We start from the raw sequence: 16,782 nt of genomic DNA, 5'->3' as shown, positions 1-16,782 counted from the left end.
GTCTGGTCTTCACTGCAACTCCACAAGGTTGGTGCTACATTTAACAATAACAGTAATGATAGCTAGCATTTATATCAAGCTTTAAGGTTTGCAAAGTACATTATATACAGTATTTCATTCAGTCCTCACACTAACAAGGTAAAGTGGGCGCTATTATTATCTCCATTTTACAGATGAGGAAATTAAGGTACAGAGATCAAGTGCCCAGGAGTACCCAGCTAGGAAGTTGTCTAAGGCCAATTTTGAACTCAGTTGTACTAACTCCAAGCCCAGCCTGCTAACCATGGCACCACCTAGCTGGTAATCTTCTGACATGAACTGGCAATTAAGAATCATTTCATTTGTAGTATTTATATCCCTAGCACCTAGTCTTCTCGAGAGCGCTAAGCACAGAACAGGCATTTAATAAATCCCTATTGAATAATCCCAGAGATGATCATTTGTCCAGACTAGTAAATGGAGTTGAACCTAGATTTTCTGACTCTAGTAGGCCACATTGGTAGAATGTGAGACTAGAGCTATGGGGATCACACACACGTTATACCAAAGGGGTTCAGGGAGGTATGGAATAGCCACAGCTGATGGGAGACGAAAGGAAATCAGCCTTGAAGAATTGAAGTGAGATTTTGATGCATGCCGTGCTGTTTATTTTCAGCGTCTGAAACACCATGTGACATCTGAATCCAGTTGTTTGGGATGGATTTTTTCTTTAATAGTTCAAATTCCAACGATTTGATGAAAAGCAAATCCTCTTCCATAGCTTGAAGCCTTATCCTACTAAATGGAATAGAATGAAAAAAGAACATTTATTGAGTGGTTTTGTTATGTGTCAGTCATTGGGGATACAAATAAAAAACTGAGACAGCCCCTGCTCTTCTCAAGGATGAAGAGAGAGAGCACTAGTGCACTCATTATACATGTCCCCTGTTGGTCATAGTTTACCGAGAGGAAGAGCTGGGGGTGGGGAGCAGAGATAAATAATACTTTTGAATTGGGTGGAAGCTGGTTAAAGCACAGCTGAAGTTGCTTGTTATCTCCAGACAGGGAAGTGCAATATTTGGAAACTTTTGGCTTATTTCATATCTCATGTTACAAGTAGGCAAGTTTTTTAGCTTCTCGGCTGAGGAGGAGGAGAGGGGAAAGAAGAAATGTGAGCCCTGCCCTGGCTCTACAAGGTTAATAAAAGTTCAGGGCCACTGGGTTGGTACTAATCAGGTGGAGATCCATCTGCTGTCCTCTGAGGCAAACACAATGCTCCATCTTATCCTGGGCTTAGGGCCTATGAAAGGACTCTTAAGGAGAGCGAATGTATGTTTGCCTCTGTAAGAGAAGGGGGTTCTGCTCTGTTCAGGCCAGTGACTAGACTCTTCATGTACCTTTGTTTTTCTTTGCTTCCTACTGAAGAGAGCACTTAGGCAGTTACACAGGGCTCCTTCTACTTGGAACCCCTTGGCAACCTGCTGGGCATCAGTTTGCTGAACTGGTTATCCCTGATGCTGTATGAGGCATTCTTGCCTTTGTGTGAACTTTCAATGTGGGCTGTTGTATTTATCATCTTCATCCACTAGGACAAGGCACTTGTCACTGAGTTAGTACAAATTAACACTTATCTCCCAGAAGAACTTCTAGGATATATAGGGATTAGTGAGCTCAGTGGGTTATACCAACACATTTAATGCCATCTAATCCATGCCCAGCCTGATACTGGGCTATGTTTTGGGGGGAGATACTTGGAGAACTAAGTAGAAGGCAGGAGAGGGAAATATTGCACTATACAAATAAGTATATGATATATGTATATATACACAGTCTTGTAATATTCTCTGTGTGTATGTGTCTTAAACATTCTAGAGTTTGTGTTTACCTTGCTGGGTCCTGGCATAGGCATAGAAGGGCCATGCATTCTCAAAGGGGCTTAGGTTGTAATGTATCTCTAAAGGAATGGCAGCTATGAGACAAAGGATTATCATTATTCTACTGAACTAACAGGGCTCACAGAGGACAACTTGTTGATGGGAAGAAGCACCCAAGAATTAAGGATTCTGGGCTATAGCACAGTTGTAAATCAGATATGATGAACTAAATTTGGAAAGGAAAAAAATGAATTTGAAAGCACCTCTCCTGCCAGGTGGGAAGCCCTAGTGATTTCACAGTTTTTGTGGGGAAAAGAGCTTGAGCTTAAAACTATACAACATTGCCTTTGTATATTAATTATTATTATAAGTTTTCCTCTTCAACTTGACATTTGAACCCTATATATAGGGTATATACTTGCTGGATGCTTAATCTTCTTCATCTCTTTCCCCTTGCCCCCAAGTATGGTTGCCATGCCCTACCTAATCCACATCTAGATATCTGAATACTCTTCTGGGTATTTGTGTCTCAAAAGTATTTGTGACTAAAAATATGTCCCTGGCCACTGTCTAGATCTGTCATTTCCCCCCAGTGTATCTTTTCAAGGGCCTTAGGATATGGGCTACTCTTTGGTCAAGGCAGAGGGAAGCAAATGTTCTGTTAACTTCTAACTTATAAGTCTAGTGTGGGCTCTGGATCTCAGAGACTCCTTTCTAATAATCCCACCTTCCCATTCTTCAATCACTTCCATTTCCCAGTACCAACTTCTCTCCTTTGTCATTTGGTCTCTACTTCCAAAAAGTGCTTATACATCTCCACTCATGGGGGTACTGTTGGGGATTTAGCAAGTAGAAAGAATACAAGCCTGTAAAGATCCTTCTCCATTTTTAGTGATTACTGGAGCAAGTAAAGTCAAAATATTTCCTTATGTCTCCCTGGAAAGGGGAAAGGGAAGAAAAATTACTTTGGGCCAAAGAATTCAGGGCAATGTTACCTTATTGTGACATCTTAACAGAAGCAAATGATTGGTGCTTTGGGGTCCAGGACAGCTCCCCTTGTCTGACCTCAAGGTTTCTATGTGATTGCTCAGGTTGGTAACATCCAGTTGTTTTCAAGAGCAGTTGTCAAGCTGTAAAAAGGTGAGGGCTTTGGGAGGTTAATTGTCTTCCCAATACAAAACCATTCAAATTCAGCATTGCTTTGTAGTGCTCTTATGTAAGACACTCTGCTAAAGGTACAAAGGTGAAACAAGTTCTTGCCAGCAGGGAGCTTACAGTCTAATGACTGTGGGTATATGACATAGACACAACTAAGAGAAATGTGAAGTAGAGTGTGCCATAGAGGAGGGTGAAGGAGAAATCCAAACAAAGTGCTCTTAGGAAAAAAGTGATGGAATGGTGACCTTTTAGTGAGAGAATCTAGAGTGACACCTTAACTGAGTCTTGGAGCAAAGGAAAGATTTCCACAGGCAGAGGACATTTTAGAAATAGGAGATACTCTGTACCTAGATATAGAAGCAAGGAAGGGCTAGAAGGGATTGAGGTATTGCTAGTAGTCCAGTTGGGCTGGAACGTAGCGCCTATACATAATGAAGAAGGTATGTTGATGCTGGCTTATGCCATAAAGTATGAATTTTTCCAGTGAACCAGAGTTCTTTCCAAATATCTGGAAACCCAGAGAATTAAAAGTTCCAAAGGGCTTGGTCCAGCCATACCACTGCTGGGTTTATACCCCAAAGAGATAATAAGAAAAAATACTTGTTCAAAAATATTTATAGCTGTGCTCTTTGTGGCAGCAAAAAAAATTGGAAAATAAGGGTCTGCCCTTCAATTGGGGAATGGCTGAACAAATTGTGCTATATGTTGGTGATGTGCTCAAAGGAATAATGAACTGGAGGAATTCCATGTGAACTGGAATGACCTCCAAGAATTGATGCAGAGTAAAAGGAGCAGAACCAGGAAAACAATGTCCACAGAAACTGATATACTGTGGTATAACCAAATGTAATGGACTTCTCCATTAGTGACAATGCAATGACCCTGAACAACTCAGAGGAACCTATGAGAAAAACCACTATCCACATCCAGAGGAAGAACTGTGGGAGTAGAAACACAGAAGAAAAATAACTGCTTGATCACACGGGTCAATGGGGACATGATTGGCAATGTAGGCTCTCAATAATCACTCTGGTGCAATTATCAATAATAGGGAAATAGGTCTTGATCAATGATACATGTAAAACCTAGTGGAATTGCATGTTGGCTATGGAGTGGGGGAGGGAAAGAACATGAATCATGTAACCATGGGAAAATATTCTGAATTGATTAAATAAAAAATTTTTTGATTGAAAAAAAGGTTCCATGGGGCTTTAGACACCATCTCATTAAATCCTCTTATTTTAAACATGAGGAAACTAAGGCTTAGAGAGCAAAAAGGATGCATGTCAGTGCAGGAGCAAGTAGCAGAGACAAGATTTGAAGCCATGCCCTCTTACAACAAACCACCCCCTCCTCCCCATAATATTACTTAAAGGCAGAATGCACTAGTACATTGTCTCCTAAAGGAGACAGCAACCCCAAGTAAAGGGGCTTTATATGCCTGACATAGAAAACAGGTAGCTAGCTAGCGTGAGGCAGAGTAACTACTGTGTGCCTGAGTAATCATGTACCTTTGGACCTGATAATACTTGCCTTTCTTACCTCCCAAGATTGCTGTGAAGGTCAAATGAAACAACTCAAGAGTACTTTATGACCAGTCCCTGGTGCCATTCTAGTCTTTGTCTGCCGTTATAAATGTTTACAAGCCAGTGGGTTTGATGCTTTGATTATGAGGTTGGCCTCTCGCCACAACTTTCTTGCTGTGTCTCCTTCCTCATCATTTCTAGTGATAAATTGGAGTTGGCTCTCTGAGTTTTAGCAGAAACGGATCAGAAGCAGACATTACTGCTGCTCCCTCACCTGGTGGTACTTGCTTCTTCTTTCAGAGTATGCGGAATTTTTGCACTGTAAGTCCAAGAAGTTTACGGACTTTGATGAAGTACGCCAAGAGATTGAAGCAGAGACCGATCGGGTCACAGGGACCAATAAAGGCATTTCTCCTATCCCCATTAACTTGAGAGTTTATTCACCACATGGTAAGCATCATATGACATAATCATTTGCTCATTGTGGATACTGGAAGTCGACACTTTGACCATTTCTTTTCTTCAAATTAAACTAATATTTTCAGGGTGAGACTCTTGAAGACACCAAGACCAGATAGGACGTCACCTTTAGCTTCTCCCTTCAGCTGCCCTTGTTCTCTTGGGAAATGTGACCCAAGAAGCATTTTTAAAATCAGATTAATTGATTAGCCAGTGAGAATGTAAATGGATGGTTGGTAAGATCAAAGGCAGGAACCTATCCTGGAACATTTTCTGGTATAAGCCTCATGTCAGGAATTGTGAGCAGTGTACAGATATTGTCAGACAAGTCACTCGGGGGATTGTTAATGAGCTCTCAATTTTAGGTCTTTTCCAGACTTTGAGGCTGACTTTCTTTCAACTTTGGTTTTTCCTTCTAGTGTTGAATCTAACCTTAATTGATCTTCCGGGCATTACCAAGGTGCCTGTTGGTGACCAGCCTATAGACATTGAGTACCAGATCAGGGATATGATCCTACAGTTCATTAGTAAAGAGAGCAGCTTGATTCTTGCAGTCACTCCAGCCAACATGGATCTAGCGAATTCAGATGCCCTCAAGATGGCTAAGGAAGTTGACCCTCAAGGTAAGTCCTTGACCCCCAGGTGCCAACCAGAAAGATCTGGAAATTGAGAAGGGAAGGGGCAAGGGAACAAGCATTAAAAGAGGACCTGCTTTTAAAGAAAAAGAGGATGCCAGGCATCATGCCAAGTGATTTACAAATATTCTCTCATTGGGTGAAGTTGCTTCTAAATCCCTACATTTCCTATCATTTTCTGAAATACCTGAAAGAGGATCTTTGGGCCAAGCCATACTTCTGGGAAAAGATTTGAGTTATAGATTTTAATCTCCTTATGATCAATACAAGACCTTCTCCAGGAATAAGCCTCTGCAGTAACTTGAAGCACACATTCAAAGCTCAACTTCTCTTTAGACCTATGCCTTTGTCAATCTCTCAACATTTGTCCCCATTAACTTAATGAATATCTAGCCAAAGGCTGTCGTGGGTCATGAGCAGGTATGATACTTTGTGATTGGAGAATGTCCTTGTTTCAATATGAGATAAATACCAAGGCTCAGGGAGGTGGAAAGAGTCTTTCAAATATGAGCTTCTGGCTAATGCTATAGTCATGAATTGATAGCCCAGTGAGGCAAGGGGTTTACTCAGGTAACAATGGTGTCTCTCCTACAAAGTATTTTAGACGAAGGTTATGCCTAGAGCCTTGGGATGGTGACATTAATGTCCCAAGTTAGGCATTCTAAGAGTTTCTCCATATTGTCCCAGGGAAATCCTCCTGATGGTTCCTTTAGGCCCATGATGGCAAACCTATAGCACAGATGCCAGAAATGGCACCCAGAGTGCTCTCTATGGGCATATGGCCACCCTTCCTCCCTCCTCCTCCCCCATCAGTACTAGAAAGGCAAAGGAACTTGGGAGGAGCTGCTCCCCTCCCCCTCTCCACCATGTCTGATGATATTTTTTTTTTCCCATCCCCTGCTCCTCTTCCCAGCAGCCCAATGGGAGTGCACAGGGGGTAAAGTGGGTGGCTCACAGGCAACAGCTGGAGGGGAGCAGAATGCTCAGGCCACTCCCCTCCCCCTCTCTACACTTGTTGAGGACATTCCTCACTTCATCTGCCCATCAACCCTATGGTAGCGCTTCCTTCCTCCCCTCCCCTATGTGGGGTAAGGTGGGGCACACAGTCTGGGGAGGGAGAGGGGCCAGCACTCCGTCTCTAAAAGTTCATTATTACTGCTTTAGGATGTTCCTTTATGTGTCTACCTTGTGGATTTTTCAGGCTTACGGACAATTGGTGTTATAACCAAGCTTGATCTAATGGATGAAGGCACAGATGCTAGAGATGTGCTTGAGAACAAGTTGCTCCCCTTGAGAAGAGGTATGACTGTATCCAAGGCCTTTGGGAGCTATTATGATAAACAGCTTCATTTAGATATTTGAAAACCAAAATGGAGAGAAGGGCCAGATGGTAATCATGGGATTTTGCCAGTGCTCACTCCATTTTTGTTAGCCATAGACTTATTCAGCCACCACATAAATGGAGATAGCCTGGTGTTCTGGAATGAGCACTGAGCTGGATTATAAGTCCCTCGTGAGGGAAGTGATGGGACATGTTTTAGTTTTCTTTGTATCTTTTCCAAAGGCTCACACAGTTTTCTGCATATAGAAAATGTTTTGTTGAGTGAATGAAGAGACCTGAATTGTAATCCTAGATTAGACTTACTGTGAGGCCCTTAAGCAAGCCACTTCCTTTCTCTGGGCCTCAATTTCCACATCTCTTAGATGAGACTTGATGACTTACAAGTCCTAAAGTAATACTAATTAAGTTACATGATTCTTAATCTTAAGATTTTTTTCTTTACTAATAATTCCTCCAAAAAGCTCAGAAGTTGAGTCATGTGCAGTAAGTAGGATTTAGTTGATATCCCTCTGCAGAGGCTTCCCCCACCTTGATGTAGGCCCTTAGAATCAAAATGAAAAATATAAGTCTCTTCTGAATTACCTTCATGATCGAAAAATGCCAAAGGCTCAAGTCAGTGGTGTCCCTACAGGTTATATTGGTGTGGTGAATCGGAGCCAAAAGGACATTGATGGGAAGAAGGATATCCGAGCAGCCCTTGGAGCTGAGAGGAAGTTCTTCCTCTCTCACCCAGCATATCGACACATAGCAGACCGAATGGGTACCCCCCATTTGCAGAAGACCCTGAACCAGGTATGGAATTGCAGCAACTGAAAGATAAAATGACTGGGGGAAAAAAGGTCCAGTATTTTGAGTATATTGACTTATTAAGCAGTGCTTGACAACTGCCCAAAAAAATGGGGCCAGGGAAGACAGATTTTTATACATTAAAAGCAATCCAATAAGACCAATTAATTAAAAGGAAACAGTACATTTGATAATCTGATTTCTTGTTGGAAGAAAAATTAGAGACTTTTCGAATTAGAAGTGGGAGAAGGAATAGATGCAATTCCCTGAATTCCGAAAAAGAGGTAATCCCACTCTTCTCAAGTAGCTATACAAAGAAAGAAACATGGAAACAATAACTGATTGGACCAGTGGAATCCTTTTTTTTTTTAAGCTAAGACATGTAGATTGCTTTGATATATAGTTTGTAAGATAACTCCATCAACTTTTGAATCTGACTGGGTTTCTGGTCAGCATAACCTAGGACCTTAGTTAAGGGTCTCTAGAGGTGATCCACCTTTCTAGCCACACAAAGCTAGGTTCAAACAGTGCAATAAGGCTTCCTCCCAATTCCCACAATTTGAATAGTTTTCTTACAAGATAGAAGTTGTACTAAACCCATAATTGAATAGAAACTAAGCTAGCTCCAGAATTGAATAACAAGATAGAATCAGTATGGTTCACTCAGGACTCACAGTTAACCACTTGCTGTCTTAATCCCCTCAGTTCTCTCAGGATAACACTTAAGAGAGCTTTTCCTCCCACCCCTGTGAAGAAGTATAGGGTAGGAATTCCTCAAGGCTGGTTGGAGAGATTGTTTACCTATTCTTCATTAGAGTTGAGCTTTTGTTAGTGTTGGTGTTAATATCATTCTATTAGTATTTGGAGCATCAAGAACATTGCTGGTCCTGTGCCTCTGGAAGCCCTGAGTTACTCCTGTTAAGTGTTTGAATGGATGGGTGGGTAGTGTCTGCTCACTGCTGTAAGTGTGTCCTTGCAAGTGTCATGATGTTGGCTATCAAGAGGTCAATAGGTTTCAGGACAGTGGCATAGGCTGGAATAAGAACAGAAGCAGCCTTGCTGTTCAGAGAAGACGGGGAGGACGGGAGCAAAGATTCAGTGGAAATGGTTTCCAGCCCAGTAAATAAAAGAACAGAACATTGCTGTGTGGGACAGAGGGGGTGAAACCTTTCAAGAAGAGTAGTAAAGCTGTCTGAATTCAGAGACTTTTAGATTGACATGAAGTCCTAGAAGGATTGTTAGGCCCAAGAAGTGCCTGTCCCTGATTTGCTGCCGAAAGAATTCGGTTTGGGAGCCTGGGACATTGGGAATCTCAGCCCATTAAATCTCCTGGTTTTAGATGGTTCCTGTTGTAGTCCAAGCAAAGTAGCACATTCTTTTGCTCTTTCTTCACTGGAACATGCTCCAGATTGGCTTTGGCCTAGAACAGCAAAGCCAAGCAGTGTGCAGACTTTGTACCTTTAGCGAGAGCCTCTGATCTTGCTGGGGACTGATGCTCATCCTTCCTGTGACCCTTTTAACATAGCAACTGACCAATCACATCCGAGAGTCTCTGCCTGCACTACGAAGTAAGCTCCAGAGTCAGCTGCTCTCCTTGGAGAAAGAGGTGGAAGAATACAAGAATTTTCGACCTGATGATCCCACACGGAAAACCAAAGCCCTTCTGCAGTAAGTGCTCACTAGTTTGATACAAGGCCTGGAATCTCAGGGTTGAACCCTTCTCGTTGTCTAGGGAACATGATTTTTTCCTGGCTGAAGGTGACTTGGGCAGATGAGTGTTAGAAATGGAGTCAGGAAGATTCATCTTCCTAAGTTCAAATCTGGCCTCCGAAACTTAATAGCTGTGTGACCCTGGGCAAGACTCTTAATTCTGTTTGCCTCAGTTTCCTCCACTGTTAAGATGAGGATTCACTGGAGAAGGAAATGACTAACCACTTCAGTATCTTTGCCAACAAAGCCTCAAATGGGATCACAAAGAATTGTACAAGTCTCAAACAACTCAGCAGCAAGAATAGACAAAAGATGCTTTCCTTCCATTTGTGTACTGGGCTATCACTGGTTTCTTGAGTAGTAGAATTGGGGGTAGAAATTTGGGCCTCTTGCCTCGGGGCTTGGAACAAAGAAGTATCCCTTGCAGGAGATAGGCCTCAGTTTCTGGTGGGGGAGGAAGCTTTGGGATTGACCCTACTCTAAATCCCCTATAGTGCAGTGGCAGTCCCTTTTCAGTTTGGGGATGGTAGCTAAGATTGTCAAGTTAACTATCATTTGCCACCTGGATTTTTGTGCCTAGGAAAGAGTGAAATGGGAGCCTTTTGAGACAGGCCCCTGTACTTGGGGTTAGCTCCAAAAAATTAATAGATCTCACAAGGGTCAATCTTTTCTAATCCTTATTCCTAAGGAAATGCCTTTTTATCTTGATAATGTTATGGCAAACAGTAGGAAATAGATCTGGGCTTTGTAATTGATGGGGAGGTGCATATTAAACTAGACCTGGGAGAACTGGTCTTGTATATGTTGACTTTTCATTTGGTTGCTCAGCATAATTATGAGGATCATAGGTATATGTTTTTCAGCAATATCATTGCTAGTTTCTTGTTTTGCTTCTTTATGATTCTTTTTCCTCTAAGTTAAAACTGTTTTGAGAACTTGGCTCAGAGTACTGGACTAATATTAACTTTTGTGTTCCTTTTGAAAGAAAAGTTGTGGGCATCAATTGCTTTCTTGAGGAAATATTTTGCCTTAATTTAGGCATCTTATTTGCTAATCTGGTCACAGAACCAGTGTTAAGCATTTTGAAATACGTTCTTGCAATTTTAGGATGGTCCAGCAATTTGGTGTGGACTTTGAAAAGAGAATTGAAGGCTCAGGAGACCAGGTGGACACATTGGAACTTTCTGGTGGTGCAAGGATTAACCGCATCTTTCACGAGAGGTTTCCATTTGAGCTTGTAAAGGTGACATGTTCTATGCTTCTCTTTATCTTCTGCCAGAGGACAGTTAGAACTCCCTTCCAACAGTCTGTGGGCTTTGCAGAATAGGCACTTAATAGATGCTTTTCGAATTGATGAAAGATAGTGAAGTGTGCCTTCATACCTATAAATAAACTCATGAATTTTCTCTTCTTGTTTTTGATGGGATTCAAATTCTCTAGTTTGCAGGTTGAATCATATATCCCATTCTTCATAGTTAAACAGGATTCTGATAGCCAACTACTGATGGGAAACTTTCTTATAAAGATATATATTATAGGGGAGATACTCAGTTGTAATTCACTTCCTTAATTTATTGAACTACTGTGATTTTATAGATACCTACCTTTGCATATTTTATTTTTTTAGATGGAATTTGATGAGAAAGACTTGAGACGAGAAATTAGCTATGCAATTAAAAACATCCATGGAGTCAGGCAAGTACTAGGGGTGGGGGAGGAGTATCCACTTCCTTCTGTTGACATGTTATTGTTATTGTTTGGTCGGCCTGGCCTGTTTTCTGGAATGCCTGTGCTCCTAGCCTCTGATAGCTAGGCTTGGGATGGGACCATGTTGTCCAGGGACTAACAGGTCTCGGTCAAAGCCCCAGTACCTTGGTTGGTGGGGAGTGGGGGGGAGGAAGAGAGGCAGTCAGTCTGTTGTGTTCTTCCCTATTGTCTCCTAGGACGAGTCTGTTGCCCTTTAATATTTTGAGATTTGAGGGCAAAATTTTAGATCTGACTAATTTAAGACATGCAAGTACGGCATGACATAAATTACATTGTTCATAGGTGTTACCATAAATGCCACCCCTGCCTCCCACCCCAATCTTGTTATAAAGGTCATGATGTAAAATGAGGCTATATGCCAACCACCTGCTCTGGTAAGAGCTTTTAAAAGCTAAGTTTTCCTCCAAGTTAAGCTGCCTTTGGAAGATTATGAGGGGATGGATTTTGTCTTTAGGGGTAAGAAGGGACACAAATTTGGAAGCAACCAGCATCAGAGAGAGAGAGAGAAAGAGGAATTTAATATTGGTCACACTGAATATTGCCAAGAAATAGAGGATTCATGCTGCCAAAATTGTCCGTGGTTGACACTGGGCATTTCTAATTAATGGGAGTGGGCCTATGACTCAGATATGTGATGATTGCTATTTCTTCAGTTAACCAAACAGTTACCATTAATATTGTTGATTGTTTTTTGTTTTTCTTTGATTATTTCCTTCACCCTTGCTCTTGTGGTTGGACGTGCATAGGACGGGGCTCTTCACCCCAGACTTGGCATTCGAGGCCATTGTGAAAAAGCAGGTGGTGAAGCTGAAAGAGCCTTGTCTGAAATGTGTCGACCTGGTTATTCAGGAGTTAATCAATACAGTTAGGCAATGTACCAGTAAGGTATTGAGCCCTCCCTGAGGGTTTTGGAAAAGGGAGCCTTGGGGGTGGGTGGTATCAGGATTGCAGTGCCCTACCTGCTCTGACTGGTCATTCTCCCAGATTCCTTTTACTTCCAAGAGGATGTTTTCTTCCTCTGGATTACAGAGTGTAAGACTACTGAAATTATTTGCCTCATCTTCCCGACACTCTTCAATGAGGTGGTCACTATTGTGTCTTTCTAGAGGCACTAGGATGAATGGGAAAAGCAAGAGATAGAATGTGAAGAGTGCCAAACAGGCCTCAGGAGGTGGCCAGCTGAGTGGGCAGCTTATCCTGGGATCCTGATACCCAACATAGCATGTGTCTTGACTGATTTTAAATGCTGCTTTGCTACACCCTGGGAAGCAGAAAATTAAAACATACCCCTTCTTGAGCCTGAGACCCACAATCCTCTATCCATCGTGGGTTTTTCTTTTTGAAGGAAAAAACCAACCCCATGGCACAATGTTTTGCATGACCCCACTGTTGTAGCGCCAGTGTGCTTCCTTTGCTGCACATAGCAGGGAGCCAAGAAGCCCTGAGAGCAACAGAATGATGAAGTGAGCATGTGGATAACTGGCCTGTCAGACCTGGCATCGCCGTATACAGGGCAGCTCTGCCAGGATTGCCTGTCTGCAGCGTGCCTCCTGCTGCTCTCCTCCAGGCAGGGGCAGCATTCTGTAGAGAGAACTTGGCTCCCCTAAACAGGGAAGTTGAAGTATGTCACACACAGAATAATTGGCACAGTCAGTTCCTACATTTGGCAGGAAATGTCCCTGTCCTTCTCCCTCCCACCCACCCATTTTCTTTCCCTCCCCTCCCCCACACACACATCGCTCCCAACAGTGCCTGCTTCCCAGAGTGGCCTGCTTCAGCTGAGCCATGTAAATGCTTTCCCAGGGGCGTGTGTGTGTGTGTGTGTGTGCGCGCGCGCGCGCGCGCACACGCGTGCGTGGTGTGCACATGCATTTGCGTATGTGTGAGTAAGGACTCCTGGGGCTGTCTTTTAGAGTCAGGAGGTTTTGCTTATGCTGCAGTTCCTGATCTGTGTCATTTTTAAAAGCCTGCATTTGCTTTCCAAGCTTCTTCAGTCAAACCCAGCAGGGTTGGAAGTAGATTTCCAGAGGCTACAACATGTATTTGAAAATTCAGGGCACCCAGTGCATTGGGTGTAAGGTGACTAAAGCACTATTGACAAGACCAGCCAAAAGCCCCTTGAAATGGCTCTCCTTCCGAAGCAGCTTCCCAGGGCAAATGCCAAGGCTTTTACTATGCCTCTTACTAACTGGTTGCCTCTCTCCTTTTCTTCCCTCTCTCTGTCTTTTTGTTACTGTGTGTGTTTGGTCTGCAATGCCTTTTGGGGTCTCGTCTTTCTGCCTCCCTCTCGTGCTCTGCATGACGCAGGACGGGTCTCTTCACCCCCGACATGGCCTTTGAAGCCATTGTGAAAAAACAGATTGTAAAGCTCAAAGAGCCGAGTTTGAAGTGTGTTGATCTGGTGGTCTCAGAGCTGGCCACCGTCATTAAAAAGTGTGCCGAGAAGGTAATGGGCTAAATTTTTTTTCCATCTGTTAGTCTAACCTGAGCATATGGAATATACTTACTCCACAGGACCTGCCGAACTTAATGCCTTAGGCTTAATTCATGTTCTTTGCAAAAATGACACAAATTTGGTGGCATTACTTCTGGTCCATGCCACAACTCTGTTAACCTATCATTCATGGCCAGAAATAAATTTGGAGGTCCTGCTGAGACATGTGACATGGGTACTATCTTAAACCACTGCCCAGGAGGCCAAAATGCCCATGAAATGGCTTTAGCCCCAGAGCTTCAGGGCATGGAGAAGGCTATACATCCTTTGCTGCTTCATATTAGTTCATGCTATAATCCAGCCCTGGGGGGTGGAGGTGGGAGAGGGGACATCAGTGACATTTGACTGGTAAACACACTTCACCTGCTTTGAATGAAATCTTTTCATCTTTTGATTATCTAAAAAGTGTTTTTATAATCTCTTTAATTGTCTTGCCAACACAAGCTACCCATATTTGTCTCTTTAATGAGTGTGGTGACAAAATTGGGGATCAGTGAAGTCCTTTCATGTCTTCTTGGCTCTCCCTGGCTTTCTGCTTTCTTCATGTAAATTGTTGTGGGTTTTGTTCTATGTAGAGCCATCTGACCTGGCTCTTTCCTCTCCCACAGCTTGGCTCCTATCCCAGGTTACGAGAAGAAACAGAAAGAATTGTCACCACTTACATCAGGGAGCGAGAAGGAAGAACAAAGGACCAGGTGTGTTTGAAGGGTCTTTGACAATGTGTTCGTCCTGCAAACACTGAGAACTGATGACTTAAGACCAGGCTGCCTTTAACAGCCAAAGCTTGTTCTATCCGGACTTCATGTGATTGAATCCATACATGAATCTCTGACTTGCAAAGGCAGCATTCAGCTCCAGGCTGCCCATTACCATGTGTATTCAGTGAAATAGGGGGGTGAGCTGAGAGCCTGGAGCTACCAGGAAGATGAAGCCTACCGTTCTGGCCATTTGCCTAGGTTGGAAAATAGTTCTAGATCCCCCTCTGCTGGTAGACTTGGGGAGTATGCTCAATTGCCATACATGTGTATTTGGACATTTGGTGCCTAGACAATTCATAGTAAGGTATTTGTTCTTTTGTTTGTTTTTTAATTGGTAGCAAATATACTCTTGTCTCTTCAGATCCTTCTTCTGATCGACATTGAGCTGTCGTACATCAACACAAATCATGAGGACTTCATTGGCTTTGCAAAGTATGTATATTCTACCTGCAGCTTCTTGGATATAGGAGCCCTGCTACCAGATAGGGCTTCAGTCTTAGAGCTGGCCCTCCTAGAGGGCACCAAGGCTCCAGGTGATGATGGCTCTGAAGGGTGGGCCGGGCTGGGGCTAATTTCCTGAGGAAGACATGTTCTGAGTTTGGGGGATTCTTCTATCGGAGGAAATTGCTTTAAACGGAGCAACTGAGATTCCTCTATCTTGCTTTAAATAGGATGTTATAAAAAGTCAGGCAAGCTTCTCTAATGACAATGGCTTAAAAAAAGTGACAACATTTTAGCTGAATGTTGCAATGAATGGTAATACTTCAAAAAATTCTTCCTTTTCCCCCAGTAGAAGTGATATCAGCATAGCACAAGAAGAATTGAATTAGCCATGTGTGTGTTGTTTGACCCAGATTCATAATAGTGACTGTCACACACAGGGAATCCAAAGAAATGGGGTCTAGATCTTGCAGGTTATCATGGCATCATCAACCTCCCCCCCACCCCACCACCCCCCAATTGAATGGACCCAAGCAGAACATGCTTAGTTTCCTAGGAAAGTTTAGTTCCTTTTAGTTTAAGAGAAGTTGCCTTACTACTAAGGAGGAGCCTGGTCTCTTCTCAAACTTCAGAAGGAGCTAGTCCCAGGAAAAGTCTTTGAGGGTATGCTCTGCCCAGGCAGAGGTGGCAAGTAAAAGCGAGCAATGGCTTCTCCAGATCTTCCCTGCCTTTGGACATGGCAGTGAGCCATGACTGTCTGATCACAGGGAACTCAGTCTCCTGCTGTGTGTGTGCCCTGTCATTCAGAATGAAGATGAATTCAATACCCTCAGCTTAGATTACCAACCCACTGTGGAGCTCTCTATGCCTCTGTCTTGGTGTCCATGTTGTGGAACTGAAATCCCTGGGTCTCTTTCCTCCTTTGATTGCTGCTCTTTTCCTCACTTTGTTTCTGCTTTTCACACTTCATCCACAGTTCCTCCTTCTCACCATCTCTCCTGTTTTTCCTTTGATCACTTCACTCTTTCCTCTGGACTCCTTGGCCTTCCTCCCAATAACCCCAGCTGTTACTATACTGAGCAGCTTGTGACCGGGTGGGTATCTGCCTGCTGTGTATGCTGTTTAAGTAGTATGTTAGTGGGGATTTGGTATAGGTCTATTTTTGGCAAAGGTAGTGATAAATCCCAGGGAAGAAGGACTTACTTGCTTAGGGAAACAGTCCATTTCAGATTCTGATTTTCAGACTGAAGAAGTAGTAAAGATTTTTCCTGAGCCCTGATGTTGTGAAAACCTGGTCATCAGTGCTTTGGTATAGGTTTTCACTCTGATCCAAGGCTTCTCCATTTATCAAGCTCCCTCAAGTACTAGGATGGGTGGTTGCATTGGCAAGACCCACCCTTCCCACCTTCTAAACATTTGCCATTTAAAATAGCAAACCCCTTCATAGAGAGAGATATTCAAACAGAGCTCTATGCTGAACTCTCCTCTTCCTCCTCTTGGTTGAGTCTGAAAGAAAGCAAAATTGGTGACTTTTCTTCCTTTACCTTGTATTAATCTCCTATCTCGGGTAAGTAAAACTTTTATTGGTAATAAGCATTCTTGTCATCAGCCTGGTCACGGCATCTGAAATTTCACATCAAGCTATCCTACCGTCCTTAGAACGGGCAGCTCTAAGACTTGTGCTGCTCAAGCTCTGGGCCTGGCAACTTAAGAGTTGGAGAGGAGGACATCTGAAGAGATCCTCTGCTGCCTTTACCTGAAAAGGAAGCTTTAGATTGGTTCACTCATGTCCCAACCATCCAGACAGCATTGGACTTGCACAAGCTTTTTCTAAGTCTCTCAAGGAGTAAATA

The 16,782-nt window shown here is 43.0% G+C and overlaps 1 protein-coding gene across 17 annotated transcripts in view; it reads left to right on the top strand.

Moving 5' to 3' along the window:
- The window catches only part of DNM2 (dynamin 2), a 77,690-nt gene that overhangs the window by 41,802 nt on the left and 19,106 nt on the right, over positions 1 to 16,782 (top strand). For 6 of the 17 annotated variants that reach the window (XM_056822744.1, XM_056822742.1, XM_056822741.1 and 3 more), the window contains exons 3-12: positions 4,838 to 4,987; positions 5,416 to 5,619; positions 6,833 to 6,931; positions 7,605 to 7,765; positions 9,285 to 9,427; positions 10,577 to 10,712; positions 11,097 to 11,164; positions 13,544 to 13,682; positions 14,339 to 14,425; positions 14,850 to 14,920. In XM_056822744.1, coding sequence (XP_056678722.1) covers positions 4,838 to 4,987; positions 5,416 to 5,619; positions 6,833 to 6,931; positions 7,605 to 7,765; positions 9,285 to 9,427; positions 10,577 to 10,712; positions 11,097 to 11,164; positions 13,544 to 13,682; positions 14,339 to 14,425; positions 14,850 to 14,920 — 1,258 coding nt within the window. Of the gene's footprint in view, positions 1 to 4,837; positions 4,988 to 5,415; positions 5,620 to 6,832; positions 6,932 to 7,604; positions 7,766 to 9,284; positions 9,428 to 10,576; positions 10,713 to 11,096; positions 11,165 to 11,982; positions 12,122 to 13,543; positions 13,683 to 14,338; positions 14,426 to 14,849; positions 14,921 to 15,993; positions 16,024 to 16,782 lie in introns of all 17 variants that reach the window. The other 11 variants (XM_056822743.1, XM_007488535.3, XM_056822740.1 and 8 more) reach the window with 3 other exon arrangements.

This window comes from Monodelphis domestica, chromosome 3, assembly GCF_027887165.1.
Source record: "Monodelphis domestica isolate mMonDom1 chromosome 3, mMonDom1.pri, whole genome shotgun sequence".
NCBI lineage: Eukaryota > Metazoa > Chordata > Mammalia > Didelphimorphia > Didelphidae > Monodelphis > Monodelphis domestica.
Note: the sequence above shows the minus strand (reverse complement) of the source record. Positions and strands in the feature narration are given on the sequence as shown.